At 39.9% G+C, this 20,863-nt stretch overlaps 1 protein-coding gene across 1 annotated transcript in view; it reads left to right on the forward strand.

Annotated features, from left to right (window-relative positions):
- The first annotated feature begins 2,755 nt into the window (after positions 1 to 2,755).
- The window catches only part of mllt10 (MLLT10 histone lysine methyltransferase DOT1L cofactor), a 41,904-nt gene continuing 23,796 nt past the window's right edge, over positions 2,756 to 20,863 (forward strand). Inside the window, 6 exon segments of the mRNA XM_034559655.1 lie at positions 2,756 to 3,156; positions 7,333 to 7,412; positions 11,396 to 11,450; positions 14,039 to 14,148; positions 14,278 to 14,381; positions 14,621 to 14,714. Of these exon segments, the coding sequence (XP_034415546.1) occupies positions 2,994 to 3,156; positions 7,333 to 7,412; positions 11,396 to 11,450; positions 14,039 to 14,148; positions 14,278 to 14,381; positions 14,621 to 14,714 (606 nt within the window). The 5' untranslated portion in view covers positions 2,756 to 2,993.

The raw sequence follows: 20,863 nt of genomic DNA on the forward strand, positions 1-20,863 counted from the left end.
TGTTTCAGTAGCTATATGGGCCCCTCCACAACCGCTGCCCCCTCCTTTCGCCTCCCTTTGTTCTCTCCAGCTCTAATAGGTTTTCCCCTGCCACACACAATTCACTTTTTTTTCTCCTTCTTTTCCCCAGCTCCCCATCCCTCCCACACCCCCTTTTAGTGCAGTGCCCAGTGTCGACTGGAGCATTTGAGCAATTTGAAATTAAAGCAAACAATGGGCAGGCACTCCCAGGGACCTCTCGCTCACCATATTACACGGAGGACGCTCGTGTGCTCTTGCGCATTATTGGCAAGTCATTACGTTTCTCTGGAAACCAAGAGCGGGAGCTTGCTCAGAGGAATCGGTGATGCAAGCAGCAGCTGAGTGCTTGGAATAGCATTTCTCTGTGTGTGTGTGTGTGTGTGTGTGTGTGTTCTGGAGCATCCTTGGCAACAGCATGGGGATGCTGTCAAAACAAAACTGTATATTGACAGGTCTGATATGCACCCTGATGTAGGATTCTCAAAGCCCATTAAGTAATTTTTGAAAGATAAAAGGGTATTCATTCTTGAAATGAAAAGATATTCAAATTGTTGTCTCTCATGTCTACTGGCTCTACGCTCACTACCCGACACATTCTTCTACCATTCTAAATCACAATGAAATGGCATCGAAGGAAATGTGAAATGTTTTAGTAACTTAAAAATGATGAGTTCCAACCCAAGCTGTTACAGACTGTAGGTATAAACTATGATTCAATTGTTGTTGTATGTATAAGCAATTTAGTTTGGTAAATACCTTTTGTTTAAATTATTGTCATTGACTTTAAAACACTTAAACATGTGTTTAAAAAGTGGTTGTTTGTACTATTTTGTGCCGTAATGGACAACATAGTTATGTGTCATCTTTTTTTTAATTCAAACTATTGTAATACTGTATTAAATGAGTGAAGTGAGATGCAATAAAACACCCGCAAGCCCAACATTTATGGATGCATATACACAAATAAATGACATCTGGAAAACATTCTGCATTACAGCTAGAGAATTAATTATTAAGCCATGAGCATAATTACAAATATGCACAGTCTGCCTTGAGTAATGTTATAGTGATGTGACAAGGATCCAAATGGCTTCTTACAAGATTAGATACAGTACATTTCCAAATGGAGAAAAGTCCCATTGAAAAGGGAAATTACTGCAACTACTATGTGTACATGTGTTTAGTCTGCTTGAACAATTTAAACCAAGGTGTGTTCACACACAATGTATCCAGGCCGTCAATGATTATTTTCATTACATTTTCTGCCGATCAGTTGTTAATTAGTAACTAATTGGTTATTTATTTATTCTGTAAAATCAGTGGATTTTAGCTAGGGATTTTTACACCAACCATTGTTTTATTTTCCAAGGAAATATATATTTTTTTAAATCAAAAGCTCAATAAAATTTCCCAGAACCTAATTTGACTTATTTACATCTTGTTTTGTTCAAAATGATGTCCACCACATCTGCAACAACCACTGCTGTAGTGTTTGATTGAAGGAATAATACACATAATTGGCTAACCTGCCATCTAGACTGACTGCAAGTGTATAAGATGTGCTTTTCACTCCCGCGTCTTACAACAGATGCACTCTAATTTTAATCTACGCCAGTGTCTGCACAGAATCTCAGCTTCGTCTCACAGGCATAACTGTGACTTGAAGCCCATATTTATTCTGCAAGTCTTCCACAATACACGTGAGGTTGATACCCAATGCAAAGGCACGGAATAACTGTGTCTCTCGACACAGAGAAACGGCTGAAAGGCAGCAATGCGGTCAGCAGTGTATTGTAGGTCTGTTAGCTTTCAGTGCACTATGCACTCAGCTGTGTGTGTACTGGTAGTTGTATTAGCTGTTAGCTGATAGTCAAACACACCATCCAAAACAAGTGAGCAAATTGCGGCGATGCACTCAGCTGTGTGATCACTTGCAGCTCCTACCGCCCAGTTAAAAGTAGTGAGCGAGGAGTCAGCAGTCAATCAATGGCTGTATCAAACAGGTAATAACATTTTGTTTTGAGAAAGTGTGAGTTATAAGCGCTTTACACACAGCCTGAACAGGGCAGGGCTGTGTTCTGCCTCGCTGTTCTGTATGAAAGGTGCGGAGGTGGCTTAGGGGGACAGAGTAATTTCGTGGCTGAGCCTGTTGGAGGTAGTCACAGAAACGAACCGAAAGGGACAGACAGCATGTGAGACAGGGACAGAAAAGCATGGCCGAACGGCTGTGACGTTATGGTGAAATGTTATTTGTGTTTCCCAACCACAGGGAGATTAAAAAAACAACTTGAGAATGATTTTTGCTTTAAAATAACTTATTTGATAAGTCAAACTTCTTGTCAATTAATCGACTAATCAATATAATTCCAAATTTAGCTATCACGTAAAATATATTAGAACACAAAACTCACACTGAGAAGTAAAAACTCACAGATATTCAGATTTATTTTCAATGCAGAGCACTGGCTCTCTGCATTACAAACACATCTTAGTCTCTATAGAAGATCAAACATGAAGTTACAGTTGTAAACAGTTTTTTTAGTTTTTCCTCAGTTAACCACTTCTTTGCCGACCTCCATGTTGCTACAATGTTGACAGTGAGGCGAAGTCTCTTTGCTACAAACTTTCAAACCAACTCGGCCATATGGAACCAAAATGGCACGTTGCATTCGGCAATCTAATCACATCCGTCATTTACTTCCTGTCAGAGGGCACGCATACGTCCGCCTTGCGTCATTACGCACTTCCGGTTCTCCTCGAAGAGTCCCCCCTCTTCTCCTCACCGTCGCGCCGTGAAGTGGATGTTTTGGTGAGAAAATACGGTGTCGAAAAGGGACGTAAATACCTTATACATGACATTTCGACCGAGCGGGACCTAAAGCGGCCAGGCAACGGGGAAGAAGAGCGTCTTCGGGGAAGGTTTCGGCTTTATCTTTGTACCGTATTCTTCCGCATGTCCGCTTTCTTCATACATGGTCTCCGGCGAGCGTTGTCTGGCGGCGGACGACGAGTTGTCGAAGAATAATATGAAGGAGATGATCGGCGGTTGCTGCGTTTGCTCTGATGAGAGAGGCTGGGCGGAAAACCCGCTGGTGTACTGCGACGGACACGGCTGCAACGTCGCCGTGCATCAAGGTAAGCGGTGCTGTTTGCCGTTGGATCGGCGGGGAGTTAGCAGTTAGCACGCGGGCTAGTTAGCGTAGTCTTGTTGCAAGGTTACGGCGCCTCCTCCGCCTGCCCTCACCAAGGCCAGGCTGAGGTCAGGCTGCGCTCACGCTGCAGGGGACGTCCGCTGCTTTTCGTTTAGTTTTTGCTTTGCAGCTATCTTCGCCCGTTCAATCCGCTGAGTCGGGCTCGTTTCATCTACGTTCCAGTCTGAAGCTGTCATGTGGTGAAGCGGAGCAGGCGGGTTCCCCCCGCCCTTCCTCACGTCAAAAGATGTAAACTTCGCGCGGAAGCTCGCATCGATTTGTGTGAAATATGTGATGTAGCCGAATCATTGGCTTCCTAAATAACAGTTCAAACTGCGGTCAAAGGGGAGAGAAACTGATTAAACACTGCGTTTTAGGTCTGGAGTCCAGACTGTGCAACAGTTCAAGCCATTAAACAACGATCTCTGAAGCTTGTAGTATTGTGATGCAGTGCAGCCAAGACGCTGCTCGCGCGAAATGACTCAGACGATGACGTCCAGTGTTTACACATTTAACAGCTGGCCATGTGTCAATTTGCGGACCGCAGGGGGATTCGGTAAACTATTTGACATGTCAGCAGTTCTGATCCATGAAGCGTTTTCAATGTATTCACACTTGTAACACAGATTGTTTCGACACAAAGTGCCCGTGTCTGGCTTGCTAAGTAGTTCTGACAGGAGCTTGTCTCTAAGCATATTTTGCAACACATAAATGTTAAATTGATTTGACCAAGGTTTTAAAAAAAAGAAGTGGTTTCAGTTCATCAGTGGTGGAAGAAATACGTCGATCTTTAACTTAAAGACTAAGTATAAGTAGTAATACCACAGTGTATAAATACTCTGGTTCTAGTAAAAGTCCTATATTTAAAATATTACAGAAAGTACATGGTATTAACATCAGCATATATACGTAAAGTACTAAAAGTGAAATAGCTCATTATGCAGAATGGCCCATTTCAGAATAATATATATATATATATATATTATATAATTGTATCACAATTACTGATGTTTCAATATGTAGGGATGAAACCGTACATAAATTCACGGTTTGGTATGTACCATAGGCTGTGTATGAGACGTGGATGTAGTTCACTGTGTCGTAACCCAACGGTTTGTAGACTGCCACTTTTACGCCTTGAGTTCAGCATTTCTGCCACCGTCATCTTGTTTTTTTGCAACCCGAAGCGACACGAATGAAACTAAAAACAAGAGGCCGCTGAATGATAATTTGTAGTCAACCAAAATGTTACAATTAACTTCCATTTATTGAAAACGCACTATGTAAAGGTCTTAAACATGGACAACTCTCAAACAGGACAATGTTGTGGTTGTGTCCGGTCAATCAGAAGGAAGCCTTGCCCTGAAGCATCCGTTTTATTATTTTACTGTAAATGGGTTTATAATTTACTATATGAACATCATGCTGTATTGAATAATGTTTACTGAGTTAATGAATCAGAGAGCTGTTCTCTTGTTTATTCAAAGTTTATTCATATTGCGTCGTCGCATGTCCAAATTGCACCAACTTCGAAAGAACATGTCTTTGGGTCTCCAGCAGTACAAAGTTTAACTTAGATTAAATGAATGGTTCTTGACATATCACAGAGATTTCTTGCTTTATAGTTAGACAACTTTGCTACAGCCGAATGTCATCAAATTTGTCTACCAAATGTATTTGCACTTGTACAAGGCGTTGATGGGATATATATATATATATATATATATATATATATATATATATATATATATATCTTTATATATATATATATATATATCTTTCTTTCTTTCCTCAGCATTTGAGCAACGGTTGCTCAAACTTTGTTGGAGTAGCAGCAAAGAAACCAAATTCAAAATGGCGGAAAAACAATCTCACTGCGAATGGGCAAGGTTTATGTGGATAGATTCATAGGGCCACTGTGGCTCAGTGGTGGAGCGGGTTGTCCTTCATTCAGAGGATCGGTGGTTTTGTTCCCAGAATGCCCTAGTCCATGTTGATGTGCCCTTGAGCAAGACACTTCACCTCAAATTGCTCACGAATGCTGTGTATGTTTGGGTATGAATGGTTAGATAGTCCTGTTGGGCAGGTGGGTACGGTCCCATAGGTGAATGAATGGGTGTGACATGTAGTGTGAAAGCGCTCTTAGTAATCAGAAAAATAGAAAGTACATTTTCCATTTTGAATCAATTAATCTTCAGGTTTAAAAGTTACAGTCCAAAGTGTAAACTTTGTTGTTATAGCGCCACCAACCGGCCAAATTGCAAACTGGCTGAAAATGTGCACACAAGGAACATCAGACTGATGTGGAACATGTTCACAGATGTACACAGAACTCCCAAAGTATGTCGGAGTTTGAGTCTGATTTGAAAAGTCACTTATTCCTCCTCTAGTGAATTACTGGAAGCAGACAAGCTGTACTGTATTAGTTAAGAATATGCAGCGCTGTCTTTTTATACGTTAACTTGTATAGAGCTGCCTCTGAACCACAGTTAGGTCAGCGTCTGTTTAAACAAAACATGTTTGTCGGAAAAGATTAACTAGCCACATTCAACAATATCAAATGAGTGACTTGTTTCTAAATTTCAGGAATCAGCAGATGTTAGTCTGTTCGAGCACTTAAAAAAAAATTGAATTATTTAGAGATCTGACAACAGATATTTAACAGTTTATTTAATCCAGAGATGCATTTAAAAAGAGCCAGACGAGACTATGCGTCACTGGGACTGGGAAAGTGTCAACATTTCACATGATATACTATACCTTTGTAAACTATTTACTAATGTTGAGAGAACATTTGGAAGAAAGTATACTGTACATTGAGTTTTAATATTGCATTGCAATGCACACAGAAGATAAGCCAAGGCATTAAATATCAGTCAATATGCTGTTGAGAATCCTCAACTTCCATAGGGAATTTATTATTTAATTATTATGTAATAATAAACAAAGATTGTGAAGGGCAAAATAATGTTCTTTTAATTTAAATACAATTATTTTGCCCTTCACAATCTCTTAAGATTTGTTACAAATGAATGTCAAATTCATTGCTCCTGTGAAAATTAAAATAGCATAATGAATTTCCATACTCTGTTCCATGGTTAGCATGGCAACAAATATAAATTGCCTGTTTTTAAGTGATTGATTCAGCCAGCCATAATTATTAAAAAATGTGCAGTGCCTGTGCAGAATATCCTATCCAACTGGTACTTGTTTTGTCTGGTAACCTTTGGGCATTTTGTGCTCAGAAAACTGGATTATAGCTGTCTATTCCATTGGATTATGGGCTCTGGTCCGATCAGAGATAATCTGAAAATGTGTAGAGGTAGGCTATTTAGGGTAGTGCTGCTGTATGTAAGCTAGCACCGCCACTTTAAATTTGAGTCACGGCATCAGTGAAATTAGGTTATACCTCCCAAGGTAAAATAACTTGTTTGCTAATTCGGTGTCAAAATATTAAGATTTGACGAGAACGTTGAATGTATGAAAGTAAAGAGATCAGTTCTCTCCGACCTTGTTCAAGAAGCATCCACCCAGCAGTGAGTGGGGAGAAAAAAAGTAACGTCTCCCTGTCATATTTTGAGTAGTTAGTATCGTTTAATCTCTAAAATACAGCGGCCAGCCTCTCTTTGGACCTTTTTAATAGCATGGAGGATGTCAAGTAGAGTGGGCTTTTTGAATGCAGCCTCTTTATGTATGGCGGAACACACTTGGCAACATTTACATAAGGCAAACAATTATCATTGATGCCTATATGTGTTGACATTAACAATGCATTACCAGGGATTCTCTCTTTGTCCCCTGGGGCCTAACATATTTTGTAGGGCAGGCAAACTATGTCAGCTGTCAGTAGAGTGAAATAAAAACAACAGCGGTGTGTTCAACAGTCTGTCACATCAAAACACTTTTCAGTTATGCATTCAAACCAGTTTAGTCTCTTCTGGCACTTGTACAAAATTATTGGACGTGGCAATTGTGTGATATCGTAAAGATTTTTATCAAGTGTAGTCCAGTCTGGTGTGGCTTCATTATCATTGTGTGAATGTATTCTGTGGTATATAATGTAGCCTTTTGTTGAGGTTGTGATGACTTACTCAAAACGTCCCCCTCCGTTTCTCCTCAGCCTGCTATGGCATCGTGCAGGTGCCCACTGGTCCGTGGTTCTGCAGAAAGTGTGAATCTCAGGAGAGAGCAGCCCGTGTGGTGAGTCACAGAATCTATCTATCCATTCATCATTTCTGAGTAAACTCCTGGAATAACAGGACTGTCCGGCGTAGATGGTGGACCTCATGCTCCTGTGCAGCGCAATCATTTCTAAATCTGCTGCGAGAATAGGTTGGGTTCTTGAATTATAAGCGAGTCTGTTCAAAGGGCTTGGAAGAAAGCTCTTAAAATAACAAGACACTGCATGTTGAAGGCACTGTTTGTAATGTTTCATCTCAATGGGTAGTAGACAATATCATATCTTGTGCTGATGAGAACATTTGTGAATTTGAGAACATTCTGACTGAGAGTCGTCTACTGTTTCTGAATATTTTGGTCATGTGAGTAAATGCAAAGCCAGAGAGAGGGATCACTATTTAATTTGATAACCAGAACCCCATTTTCCACCATTGTGGTACATGACAAACACATTGGCATATTGCCCAGCCTTTCAGTATGGTTTACTGTAAAGATGTGGTTAACCACAGTAGTAGTTCAGCTGTCGGTTACATTTGATGAAATTAACTATATTTAGTATGATATGGAAAAATGCCACATTTGTTCTGATTGGTCTAACGTAGAGCTGTCCTCAACTAAATAAATTCTCAGGCAACATCCCCACCACTATGTTTTTGTTTTGAAACGCATATATTTTCCTAGGTTTGTGAGTGTGAAAAGTTTGCACGGTTGCGTTGTATTGTGGACGGGCAGAAACGGGGAACTATTGGAGCGATTAGCGGGCAGTGTGTCCAGCGGCATTATCAGCCCTATGCAGTGGACTTTGGAAATTACTGTATGGTTTGTGGACTTCTCTTTCTCATCAATGCTTAATTTGTTCTGCAAAACTATTGTGAAGTTCACAAAGAAACTGTAAACAAACAAAAGCATAAATGCTCTCCAAAGCGACAGGGACTTCCAGCCCCCCGGCAGAGCTAGGAGTGTGAAAACAGACAACAACGAAACTGAGGGGAAACGAGTGAGAGGCGTGTGTTGACCACATCTCTTGACCCATCATTTAGTAACTTTGATTAGTAAGTGTTCATTTTTTAAGTACATTTTGTTTGTGTGAGAGCAAGACCAAGACCTGCAGCCTTGTAACTAAGTTTGAAAAATAAAACTTGTGTGGGGAAATATAGAGGAAGATCTTAAGGATCAAGGACAACCTACTTTTTTATTAAACAGTACAATAATACTCTGTTGTATATTCTGTAACTTTAGCAACCAATCTACTTCCTGTTTACACCGGTACCCTCATGCCCAGTTCACGTGAATGGTCATGTGATATTCGTTTTCAGGCGTCTTGGTATGGGTGGAAATAATTCTTAAAACGGTGCTGAAGCGCTCGTGTGGACGGAGATCGTTGGGTGATCGCTCTGGGTTTTAAAGCAAAAGCGTATTATTGGCGAATTAGCCTTTGTCGACTGTAAAACTTTCTCCACAAAGAATCATACAAAAAAACTTGTGTTTACTAGAGATGTTTTCTGTAAAGTTTCTTGTAAATGGGTCATTATGCATAAAAAAAGAATAATGAATAACCAATCGACTAAAGAGATCTGAGTCGACAAAGACCAAATCGACACATTTATCGACTAAGAAGGTGTAACCCTAGTCTAAAGTTTTGAAATATGGTACGGACATACTTTGGGCAAATGTCGGTACAAAATGTTTTGATCACATGAACATTTCATGTCATGATTCTATAAAAAAGTTACAAAAAACAAATACTTTACTGTGCTCCTTGTAGTTTCTGAGATGCATACATTTTCTTATCACACTATATCAAGTTGCCTGCAGTCCGCTGCTCTCCACTTGGCCGAGGCATGTGTTGGCCGAGGCTTGCGTTGGTTTGTCGACAGTTCTCCCGCATCCAAAGTAGTCTGCTGAAGTTTCGGTCCACTGGTTGTTTGGGTAGCTCTTGGCTGGCATCAATGCTGTGTAACGCCTTTAAGACGTACTTCATGTTCGTAGTCCTCCGGTGATGAGAGAACTCCAGTTTGAGTGGGTACAAATAGCTTTGCTTTTATCAACTACGCCGTCTGGTAGAGATTTAAAATGAAAATGTCCATTTTAAAAGTACCTTTCTCCATGTTCTCGGTCAATGTTTGCAGCAGTGTTAAGCCATGAAATTGAAAAAAATCATTGTCGGCGTTAATGTATTTATAACGCGTTAACGTGCCCCTAATATTTTTGAATGTGGATATATATATATATATATATATATATATATATATATATATATATATATATATACTGATATAAAAATATCAGTCAGAACATTTCCCCCAAATATAATTGACTACTTTGTCTTTTTTGAAACGTGGAACTTCAGAAGGAATTGTATTATATTAAAATAGTACCATTATTTAACCTGAGACTTGAAAGTTGTTTAGCCCACCACGTTTCATCTTAAATATACAGCTTGGCAGAAGATGCAGTAGTAAAGGCAATATAACTAAAGGAATTATATTGAGGTCTGCACTGACCTGCCTGCTATTGCCACTATTTTCGTGGCGCAACTGCCTTTCTATGGCATGTCCTGCTGTCCTTTGACATTAGGCTGCCTGTCAGCTCACAATCTGTATTCTGCACCAGTTACCATCATATTTCATCATACATTATATTTAATCCGGATTGAAAAGCTTTATAAAAGATTATCTTCAATTCTGTTTAAGTGTGTTCAGTTCACCAATACTACCAAATACACACTTACGTGTGTGGCATATTATGGAAAACATTAAGCCATCTAGTCTGCATCATAACAGCTGTTGAAACTGTCACGTAGCCCTAGAAAGCACAGCGTTTCCAACTCACCCGTTCTCCGGAGATCTTACTTAAAACTGACTGAAATTTGGCTAAAGAGTTTCTGTATTATACCTTTTGCTTTTTTGTAAAACGTGTGGCGAAAGACACTAACTGGTATGGCTGGCTGAGTTTCAACTTCGTATGACCTCGGCAAACTTCTGAGGACCTGTCAAGATTATGTTGGAACAAGATTTACTCGCATAGCTGTTGGTACAGGTGCTTGGAACGATCTGCTGACTTGCCGTATTCATGTGTGTGCGCAGAGGGCAATTTCTCACTTTCAGAAAGTTAGCAGGAAAACTCCCTGTAACCTGATGAAGGAGAAATACAACATTAACCAGATTTCCTAATTACGTGTAAGTAATTGTGTGCGTCGGTGTATTCACAAAGAATTACATTGTGTGCATAGTTGGTGTGAGTGCCCTTCATAAAAAGGAAAAAGCCATGTTGCAACTTACTTAACTTCTTGATTCTGCCTTGTTTTACTAATAAAGGAATATTCAGGAAGGAATTGACACTTACTAGAATTTGAATAGCTTTATGTGATTAAGAAATAAATGAAATGGCTGCAGTCTGCAGGTGCCAAGATTGTAGTTTGAATAAAAACAAAAACATATTATGCAATTTTTAACCAGAACTTTATAATAAACAAAACAATTATAGTAATGCTAAAAAGACGGGTATTTGAAATCCTGTTTAGAAAGATGAATTATGCAATGTGGAGTGGAAGCACCTAAACGTTCTGTTTTTGTGAGGTGTGAATTTCAACACGCAACAGCAAATTATTGGTGGGAGAAAAAGGAGATGAAAAGAAGAAACATGAAAGCCTTTTTCTACACACACACACACACACACACACTGTTTTGTAACGCGTAGTGTCAGCCTTAGGATGACAACACCAGTTGACTTGAAGCTCAACAGCAGCAGAAATAACTGCACTAGTAGTTGTTGGTGCACACACGCACACACACGTGGAGACAGAAACAACCTTAGGTGGCAGGTAGTGAGGGTGTCATCCCGTAGAGTTTCTGGCCTAGTCACAACTGACTTGCCACAAGTCAGGGCCACTTGCCAGTTTATCTCACATAGCAGCATATTTGTCATACTTTTGTGCTCGCCTGCCCTGAAGTAGATTAGGTTGACCGGTTGTTTCTGACCTGTTGTTTCTTCTTCACCCACAGAGATGTGAGCTGTGTCCCCACAAAGATGGAGCCCTCAAGAGGACAGACAACGGAGGTAGGATCCCTCTCAGACACACACACACACACACACACACACACATAACTGTGGTGAGCCTCTTGTGTATTTTGGTATTTTGTCATTAATTGCATGTCACTGGCAAGTTTAAGGGGTGTGAGCGTGCTGGGAGAGTTATGTTGCTGTGTGTGTGTGTGTGTGTGTGTGTGTGTGTGTGTGTGTGTGTGTGTGTGTGTGTGTGTGTGTGTGTGTGTGTGTGTGTGTGTGTGTGTGTGTGTGTGTGTGTGTGTGTGTGTGTGTGTGTGTGTGTGTGTGTAGCCGCAGCCGTCCTTGCCAGTCCATGTTTTATGTGTGTGTTTATGAGGGGGCGGGCCAGGATGGGTATAGTGCATGGCCTGTGAGGAGTCTCCTCTCTGGGTTCATTGGGAGGTCAGTTTGGTGGAGACTGTAAATATTCTGTGTGTGTGTTTGAGAGAGTCAGTCGGGGAGAGAGGCACAGCTGTGGGATTGTGTCCAGGCCTGCAGGGAGGCATCAGGACAACACTAACACACACCGTTTTACTACTTTCTCTTTTATTTTACCCTTCCCATGACCCCTCTCTCTCTTTTTTTCCTCAAACCGTTCATTTTTCTGCTTGTGTCACTTCCTCTTTACTTGTTGATCTGTGTGGTAGTGCTGTTGTTTCAGGTGGGACAGTAATAAAGCGGAGTAAAGGGATCTGTCTAGAATGGGTATTTGATCTAGCATCTTAACATATAGCAGGCAGAGGCGAAAGAAAAGACATAGAGGGAGACAGACGTTAAGTTTACAGCCTCTTGTTCTGGCCCCCTTTATTCTTATTCAGTTGCATATATATAACAAATATGTGTTGCCCTCTTAATAGTAGGACTTTAAAAATAACACACAAAGTTGAAATTGTTTGCACACTAAAAGGTTTCAAACATAATCTCTCACATCCATATATTTAAGGAGTTTTAACTTTCAAATCGGCATCGAGTTCACTTCCTCCAAGTCAGTGCTAAGAAATATTAGATATGTTGCATCCTAGCAAATTAGAGCTGGATACTGTCACTTCTGAGCATCTTTTGATTTATTAACTGTACATGCAGTTAATTACCTGCTACAGTAAGAACAGGCTCAAGTTGGTCTTATTTTTTACCTGGTGTTGGGTTGTTGTCAAATTATATCACACTTTGTCATCAACAAATTGAAGCTCATTATCTCTACACATTAGACTTTGATAACTTTTGGGAGTATGGCATGTTTGTAAAGGGATGCTTTGTTGTTTTTTTTTAGGGGGGGGAACACTGTGAATGCTTAGTTTGAGGAGGAAGGCTGTGCCACTTTTATAGTCCTGTTTTATAGGCCTCTTCCAGATTCTTGGAGGGACTTCAAAACAACAACATTCCCCCATTTCACACCCGCTGCCTCCCCTCCGTCCCGCCCTCTGCCCTCCTACCCCTGTCCCGCTCACCAGGTCAAAGGCAGGTCAGGGGTTCAACTGTAAGTTTAAGCCTGTTTTTGTTTCCGCTATGGGGAAAAACAGACACCTCCAGTGTGGAAGGAGACTCCCACCTCCATTTGACCTCCCGTTGACCGCCTTCTGCTCCTCCTCAGCTTGTCGTCAATTTTGCTGCCACTCCACCATGCCCCACTGTCATTCTCCCGCCCCTAGTTTGTCTTCACTGACAGGCAGCTGTGTGTGTGTGTGTGTGTGTGTGTGTGTTAGGGCTCAATAAACTGCTACTTGGATAGATTAACTATCAAGTTGCAAATTAAAACATTTAAGATTCAGCAGCAGCTAAATTAAACTCTACTGCTTAATCCATGATTTTAATGGGAATGTAACCAAAACTGCTATTTGACATAGTAACAGTGGCTCCATACTAGGGATGCTAATTTATCATTTTTCTCTGACCAATAGTCAACCCTTTTTAACCGAGCAATAACCGTTAACATCAGACAAGATTGGGTGGGAGTTCCTAACAAGCGATAACCGATGCACAAACCGGTTCAAATCCATCATTTATCGCCAGCTGCAGTGTATTTGCAAAACGGGCTCCGATCAAATCCACAGTTCACCCGTCCAGAGGAGTTAGCAGCCACGATGTTGCGTGCATTCTTGTGGAAACATGCAGTCACCACTGCATCAATTTGATAGGTTAGGCAGTTAGTTTTTTTTTTTACATCCCGACTCCAGACCACATTAAGGTTGGATTTGGTTTTCTTGGTTTGGGCCAAAGAAGAATTATCTATCATTTCCTTCTGGTCTTGTCCACTTTGGCTCCACATTGTAACTTTTTGTTGTTTGTTGTCAAAGTTTCATGGACAGACAAGGAACTCATTCAAATGACTGTTTTGGAGTTGTGATGCCAATTTAGTTTTATTAAGCTGATCAAATTCAGTTAGAGCTGAATGGAGCAGTATTGTATTCTTCAGTTCTTTGCAACTTGCAACCAACAAATGAAATGAATGGATAATTAACATAAATTGTGTGTGTTCTTATTTATATTCAAGATATTCATAGATGGTTTAACATCTTCATGTAAAGTCTATGTTGTCACAAACTTCCTTTTGCTGTTATATCTTTGCAGCAGTTGATGGTTACTTGTGTGTGTCTTTGCAGGCTGGGCCCATGTAGTTTGTGCCCTTTACATACCTGAAGTGGAATTTGCCAATGTCTCGACGATGGAGCCCATAGTACTCCAGTCTGTACCACATGATCGCTACAACAAGGTAAAAACAAATGTACCTATGCATTTAGACATGTCACAAAATCACATATTCACGTAATTATGAAGGACTGAGTCTGTTTTGAAAAAATAAAATCTGTGTGTGTGTGTGTGTGTGTGTGTGTGTGTGAAGACATGTTACATCTGTGAGGACCAGGGCAGAGAGAGTAAAGCCGCCACTGGAGCCTGTATGACCTGCAACAAACATGGCTGCAGGCAGGCCTTCCATGTCACATGGTGAGAGCCATTCACATCACATTAACCTCACCAGACAAAGAAGGAGATTGTTTCTTCAGTTCTTCACTCAAGTAAAGACTTGAAGATTTAATATGCTTTTGAGTACAAAAATCCCTTCACTTTATGTGTTGTCATTGTGATTCTTAGTCACAACGTTGCACATAAATGTTAAACATGTTTCTCTTTTTCTTATTTATTTGTAACATCACTTAAATTTGCTTTACACTACTTTGACACAGTGCCCAGTTTGCGGGGTTGTTATGTGAAGAACAAGGATCGGACGCAGACAATGTCAAGTACTGTGGATATTGCAAGTACCACCACAGCAAATTGGTAAGTGTACTCATATTGTTGTTATATTCTACAGATGGCACAACTTCTATAACCACAACTTCACAAAACGATGTCATTCTGCTCAACTGATTTCTTTTTTTCTGCACATGTGAGATTAAGTTTAAGATGATTAATTATTGATTGCACTAATCATCTGAGGAGCTGGCTTTAGTTATATAATTATGATGGTATAAACATACAAGTAGACTTTTGTCTCGCTCACTTGAACTCATGAACACACTGGATTTATTTTAGAATGGAGCATTGATTCCATTTCTATATAGTTTTATGTATAAAAGCAGTCTATCTTGTGCGTTTAGATGGATAGATGGATAGATAAATAGATAGATGGATAGATATATACTTTATTCATCCCCAGAGGGAAATGTGTTTGAAGCAGCAGCAAGCATATTCACAATATATACAATAAAATGTTATTGAAATTGAGGGTCACAGTGTTGAACGTGACTACATCTACATACATGAGTGTGTCTTGAAGGTTGCCTGTCTATTAACTATTTGAATGAGGATTTATGTTTTTTTTTTTTATTCTGCTAACTACAAGCAGGAATGAAGTAGACACACTACACACACACACCATACACACACACACACACACACACACACACACACATTGGTTTACTTGTAACTGTACATGTAACACAGTGAGAAATACCTTTTCATCTTGTGAATGATTTGCTACTTCTCTGCTGCCACTGAGTGATGACCCACCATCACCCTCTTGTTTTTCTTGAGCCTCTCCCTCCCTTAGACCCTCTCATCGATGTCCTTCTCCTTATACTAGCACTCCTCTTTTCTTCCTCCTATCTTTTGTCCTTTCCTCCGAAGTTTTCTCTTTATAGTTTGGCCATCTCCCTTCTTTAGTCAGCTTCCGGTCTCTGTTGGCCTCTGCCCCCTTTCCCTCCATCTATGTTTCTCCCCCATCGGCTTTCACTGGACCAATGACTCCATCTCCCCGCTGTTCGCCTCTCTTCCACCTGCCCTTTACCCCTTTCCATCTACTCTTATTCCTCCTCCCTTCCTGATGCCTCTAATCTCTCCATCAGTGGCCCATGGTCTTTGTGTATTGGTGCCCATAGGTTCTGCAGGTGCTGCATAAGGTTGCTTTCCTTAATTTGAACACTTGGTTTCAATAAGAGGTTGCAGTCCAAGTTTAGTACTGTTAGGTAAGCTTTTTCTATATTTTGTTTTAGTTTTTCTTCAAATTCCCTGTTTGTTTTTTTCTCGAAGGAATTGATCACGTACAGTTTTAACAAAATCTGAATTATTTATGTAAAGTAAATGGTTTTAAATTTAGCTGTAAGTGTTTGAATGTTTGAATCTTCCTTCATCATGCATTCCTGCATTCTCATTGGCTGTAGCTCCCCCACTGGTCAGATATTTAGCCTGCTAGGTGATGCATCGGTGAGATTCTGGTTCGCATCTTTGAGCAGCGAGTGCCGAGCCAACGGCAATTTGCCTCTGAGCTTGGGCTTGAGTTGAGAAGCTCCAAATCTATCTGCGAGTGGAAAATCAGGGCTGTGGGTTTTTTCACATCACGTGAATCATAGAGCCCTAAAGTAGAGAGATTAATGAGATGTAAAAGAGCATAAAGGTTAACCTAGAGAAAGCAGAAAAAACTTTTATTTTGTCTGCAACTTTGAGGTTTTGTTTACAAAGAATTGGCATTCACTCCTAATTGGCAGATTGCTGGTTTCTTGTCCATAATTGCTACCTTATCTTTCGTAGTCTGACTATGCGACCAGCAATGTGCAAACCTGATAGCTGGATAGCTGGCCCATTGTCAAGAAGATAGCACCCGGATACAAGAAGAATGGAGATGATTGGCATATCAACAAGCATAATGCAACAACTGGATATGCAGAAGGAATATGTTCTCAGTACACACAGTCACCATAGAGACGTCTTGTTGCTTTCCTGATTTTGTTCCACTTCTCAGTTAACAACCTATTGCAAGGTACACACGTATGAATGTACACACTGCAGCAGTTGCTGGAGGGATGCAAATATGAAAAACAGCAGCGTGACACAACTATTATACCTGGAACAGTGATTAGATGGAAACACAGGACATCTATGCAGACACACAACATGCACACAGATAGTCATAAAACATTTTGCAATGTTGATGGAAAGATTCGTGCTGTTATATTGATTGCGTATGAGTGGCTTTGGATGGTGGGGCATAATGGCATTAAGCTGGGATTGTATGGATGACAGGCATCTACGAAAGGGAATCGATGATAAGGAAAGCAATATTGTTAGCAGAGTGGGTTTCATAAAATATCACTTGATGGATGTTTACTGCATGTTAGCAACATATTGTATTTGACTGGACTCGGTCAGTATCCAAATCTAATTTCAAACTTAGATTCTCCTGTTGTTGATTTCATCAAGACTGGGTGTGGATAATTTCCCCATATTTCTAAGGAATGTTAATGCACTGGTTGATGTATCAGCCTTACTGATTTATCCCACGGTGCACCAAGTTGCCTTGAAGAGTCAGTTTTACATGAAATGCCAAAAGAAACCGTCTCTGGCCATGTATTTGTATTTTTGAATAGACTGGGTAAACACAAGACTTGATCTATGCCTGGAGGTAATCTGGCTGTAATTTGAGGATTTAGTTCTTTATCACCATGGCAACCCATACTATGAGCAAGAGCAATTTGACTTGGACTCAGATCGATAAACAAGACCCCTCAAAAAATGTCCCATGATACCTTTTTATATCTGAGTTTTGGCAAAGGAGGAACAATAAAACACAACTCATGGTTGTGTGGGTCTTTGCTTTTGCCCCCAATCCTGAGTGTTTTTTCTAATGTGTATTCATGATGCTTATTCTACACTTACATGGTTACATTTGGCCAATGAACATTGAAAAAAGGAATGGTCTTTTCTACAGTGGAGGTATATTTTTGATTTTTTTTTTTTTAAACAGCCACCATGCATTTATTTTAGCTTTCTTTTATAACCACCACTTTTGTGCACAATGCTTTTGACAGTTTTTCAGATTTAAGTTCAGTCAGCTTTTTTTGGTTGAATCTTTTTTCTTCTTTTAACTACAGTTTGTTTTGGGGCTCTAATTTTAGAATCTCTTCTTTGGACTTCATCCAGTAACTTGGAGTTCCTCTTTCCCTTTTTAGCAAAGGAGCAGGGGCTGTGGTACTATGTCTCAAAGCTTAAGTGACTCTTCCTCTCTGTATGGACAGACGGTAAGACAGCCCTCAGACCTTACCCTCGCTATGCCTCCAAACAAAGAAACATGCCCTCACTGTTGCATGCTCACACTGTGGAGGGACAGGGAAATTCGCAGTAAGAGCATTAATACTTTTCAGTGGTTGAATAATGGCTCCATAATGAGCATGTTTGGAGACTCTCTTTGAATATATTGGAAGAACATTATTTATATTTATGACAGGTGGAGTGGCGGAAAAAAATAGTGTGTGTGTGTGTGTCGCTTTTCAGTCAGTTGATTTGAGAAAAAATGAGATTGACGAAAAAAATATGTTTGTAAATGCATGAATAGCCGTGGAAGTAATTCACGTGGTATCTTTATTAAAATGTGTAATTAATATTTTCATTCGAAATTTGAGCTTACCATCTTGACAGTTGGGAGTGTAAAGATTTGTCAGGCATGAAAACGCATCAACGTGTCCTTCAGTCTAACTTAACAAGGCCTTTAAAATCACAGAAGTGCTTTAATGTGATTTCCAAGTAGGGTGCTGAAATTGTATTTGATAGACACAGCAGCAGATGCATTTGGATTGGCTTTTAGCTGCCAGTATGACTGCAGCCCACCTACACCCAACCAGTGATCGTGGCCTCTAATGAAGGCTGCATGAGTGTGACTTAATCAGTCACAGCTGTTAGGAGAACATGTAATCACAGGCTGTGAAAAACAGAATTTACAGAAGATGTCAAGTCATCTGTTCCACTTCTTTAAATTTATTTGTTATGTGTACCAATCCCATGTCCAACAGAGCACATGAGCAGAATGTTCTCAATGTGCACCTTCAAAAAGCCCCATTACGAATGGTTGATACTCCATCACCAACTTTTTCAGGCCAGTTTAAGATTTGAACAGGTAGGTGGACATATTCAACCCAGCGTAGCACAATATAATGAACTATAACAAGCACATGTCCCTTCACAGTTAAGCTGGTGTCATTGATTCTCTTCACCCAACTCTCCAACAATGTGCCCTGTTTTGGACAGCACTTGGAAAATACATTCATCCTTGCTCCCTTCTTGAGTAGGAATCACTGGGAGGAGTTACCAGGATCCACATGTTGAAGTTGCTGTTGTGTGGAGTTTATCGAGCACTCATAGCAAACAGGATTGTGCATTGCAGCAAATAAAGGATGCTCATTAGATAAAACAAGCATGAAGAAGTACTTAACATACTCTGACGTGCGTGTGCATGAAATCATTTTAGTCATAAAATACTCTCCATGTGGTGTCTCATGTGATTTTTATTCTGTTGTACGTAATGCAGCAGCACAGTGCATACCAGTGGCGGCTGGCCAATAGAGGGCCACAGGGCCTGGCTCCTCCCACCTTGAGCCACAAAAAAAAGAAAAGAAAAGTATACAAGAATTATAATATTAATTATATTTATACATTTTACACATTGTCAATATTTGTGTTTTGGAGATAAGGAATATACCCAGTAATATTTGTAAAATAGGATATCTGTGCAAAATATATGCTTTTCCTGCACCTCCTCTCCGCCTGTCTTTGTGTCTCCGCTGTGCTGGGGCTGAATCGTTTTGGCCCAGAAGAGATGTGTCTAAGAAGCAGTTTAGCCTATTACTGATTAAAGATATAAATGAGTGATATATAATTTAGCCTATCCGAGTCCTAAAATAAGTTCAGTTTTGGGCCAAAGCCGTCTGGACAAAAAGCTGCGTGTTCTCGTCGGCCAGCGCGAGCACTTCTCTTCCAAGAAGACCCGACCCGGTAAAATCAACGGGGACAGATCCAGAATGGACAGTTACGGAAGTAAGGGACATGAAGCTCTTGTTGGAAGAATTAAGAAAACATGAGAACACCAGGACACACATGGATAACTCCATCAAGCAGCCATATTGGGCAAAGTGAACGTTGCTACCAGCTGGACGACGGACACAGGATTGAGGTGAAGAAACGCAATGAGGAGGATAAAAACAGGCCCACTTTCACCCTGACAAGGTTCATAGGGCATCTTAATATATAAACATCTTCTATTAGATTATATTATTTATTTATATATATATTAATTAATTAATTAATTACACTGAATTGTATGAATAAGATGTCCTTATGTTAGTGTTTTAAATATATATTTTAAATATTTAACTACAAAGTAGAAATGCGTGTTTTGATACTTTTTTTGTATTAAATCATACTGGGATGTTTGCTGAAATTGATTGGATGGCCCTACCAAAAGAAAAATTCCACCAGCCGCCACTGGTGCATACTAAGTGTTTCCGTAATCCCAACTCAATTTAGAAAAGGGATGCTTTAAATCTGCACCAGGGAGAAATTGCCGGTGTGAACAATGTAAACCAAAATAAAAAAAATAAAAGCTCTGAGCAGAAAAGCTAAGTATTACAGCAACCTTCTAATCAGACAATCTGCTCTGCAAGCATATTAGCCTTCTGTGTTATATGTCTTAATCAACAAGAAAAAATCAGTTTACAACACATTAGTATAACAACTGATACAGAGGGCAGATATAATGTACCAAAGATGTCTGCATAAAGCAAATATAGATATTTTACATCAACATAGTTACATTTTTGTATTAAAATTCTTTCTTTGGAGTCATAAATTATAATCCTTATTTATCAATTCTTTTTAAATAAAAATAATAATTAAAATAGTTTTTTTTTCTTATTATACACCATGGAAGTTTGTCAGCTTAGTGTTTTCAGAAGAATGGAAGCACTGGCTGCAATTTGAAAGTGTCTCTGAGCCCTGCAGTCAGCTCCTTAACCAAGCTTGTTTTAACAAACTATTGTTCCATTTCCACTGAATGAGATGCTCATTTTCTGATATGAGTTTGCATTTATTTATAAACCTGGGCTCATGCAGATGGCTCCGTAGAGATTTTGTTGATGATGCTAAACCAGAAAGACTTTGAT

Source organism: Cyclopterus lumpus, chromosome 20 (genome assembly GCF_009769545.1).
Source record: "Cyclopterus lumpus isolate fCycLum1 chromosome 20, fCycLum1.pri, whole genome shotgun sequence".
In the NCBI taxonomy this organism is placed as follows: domain Eukaryota; kingdom Metazoa; phylum Chordata; class Actinopteri; order Perciformes; family Cyclopteridae; genus Cyclopterus; species Cyclopterus lumpus.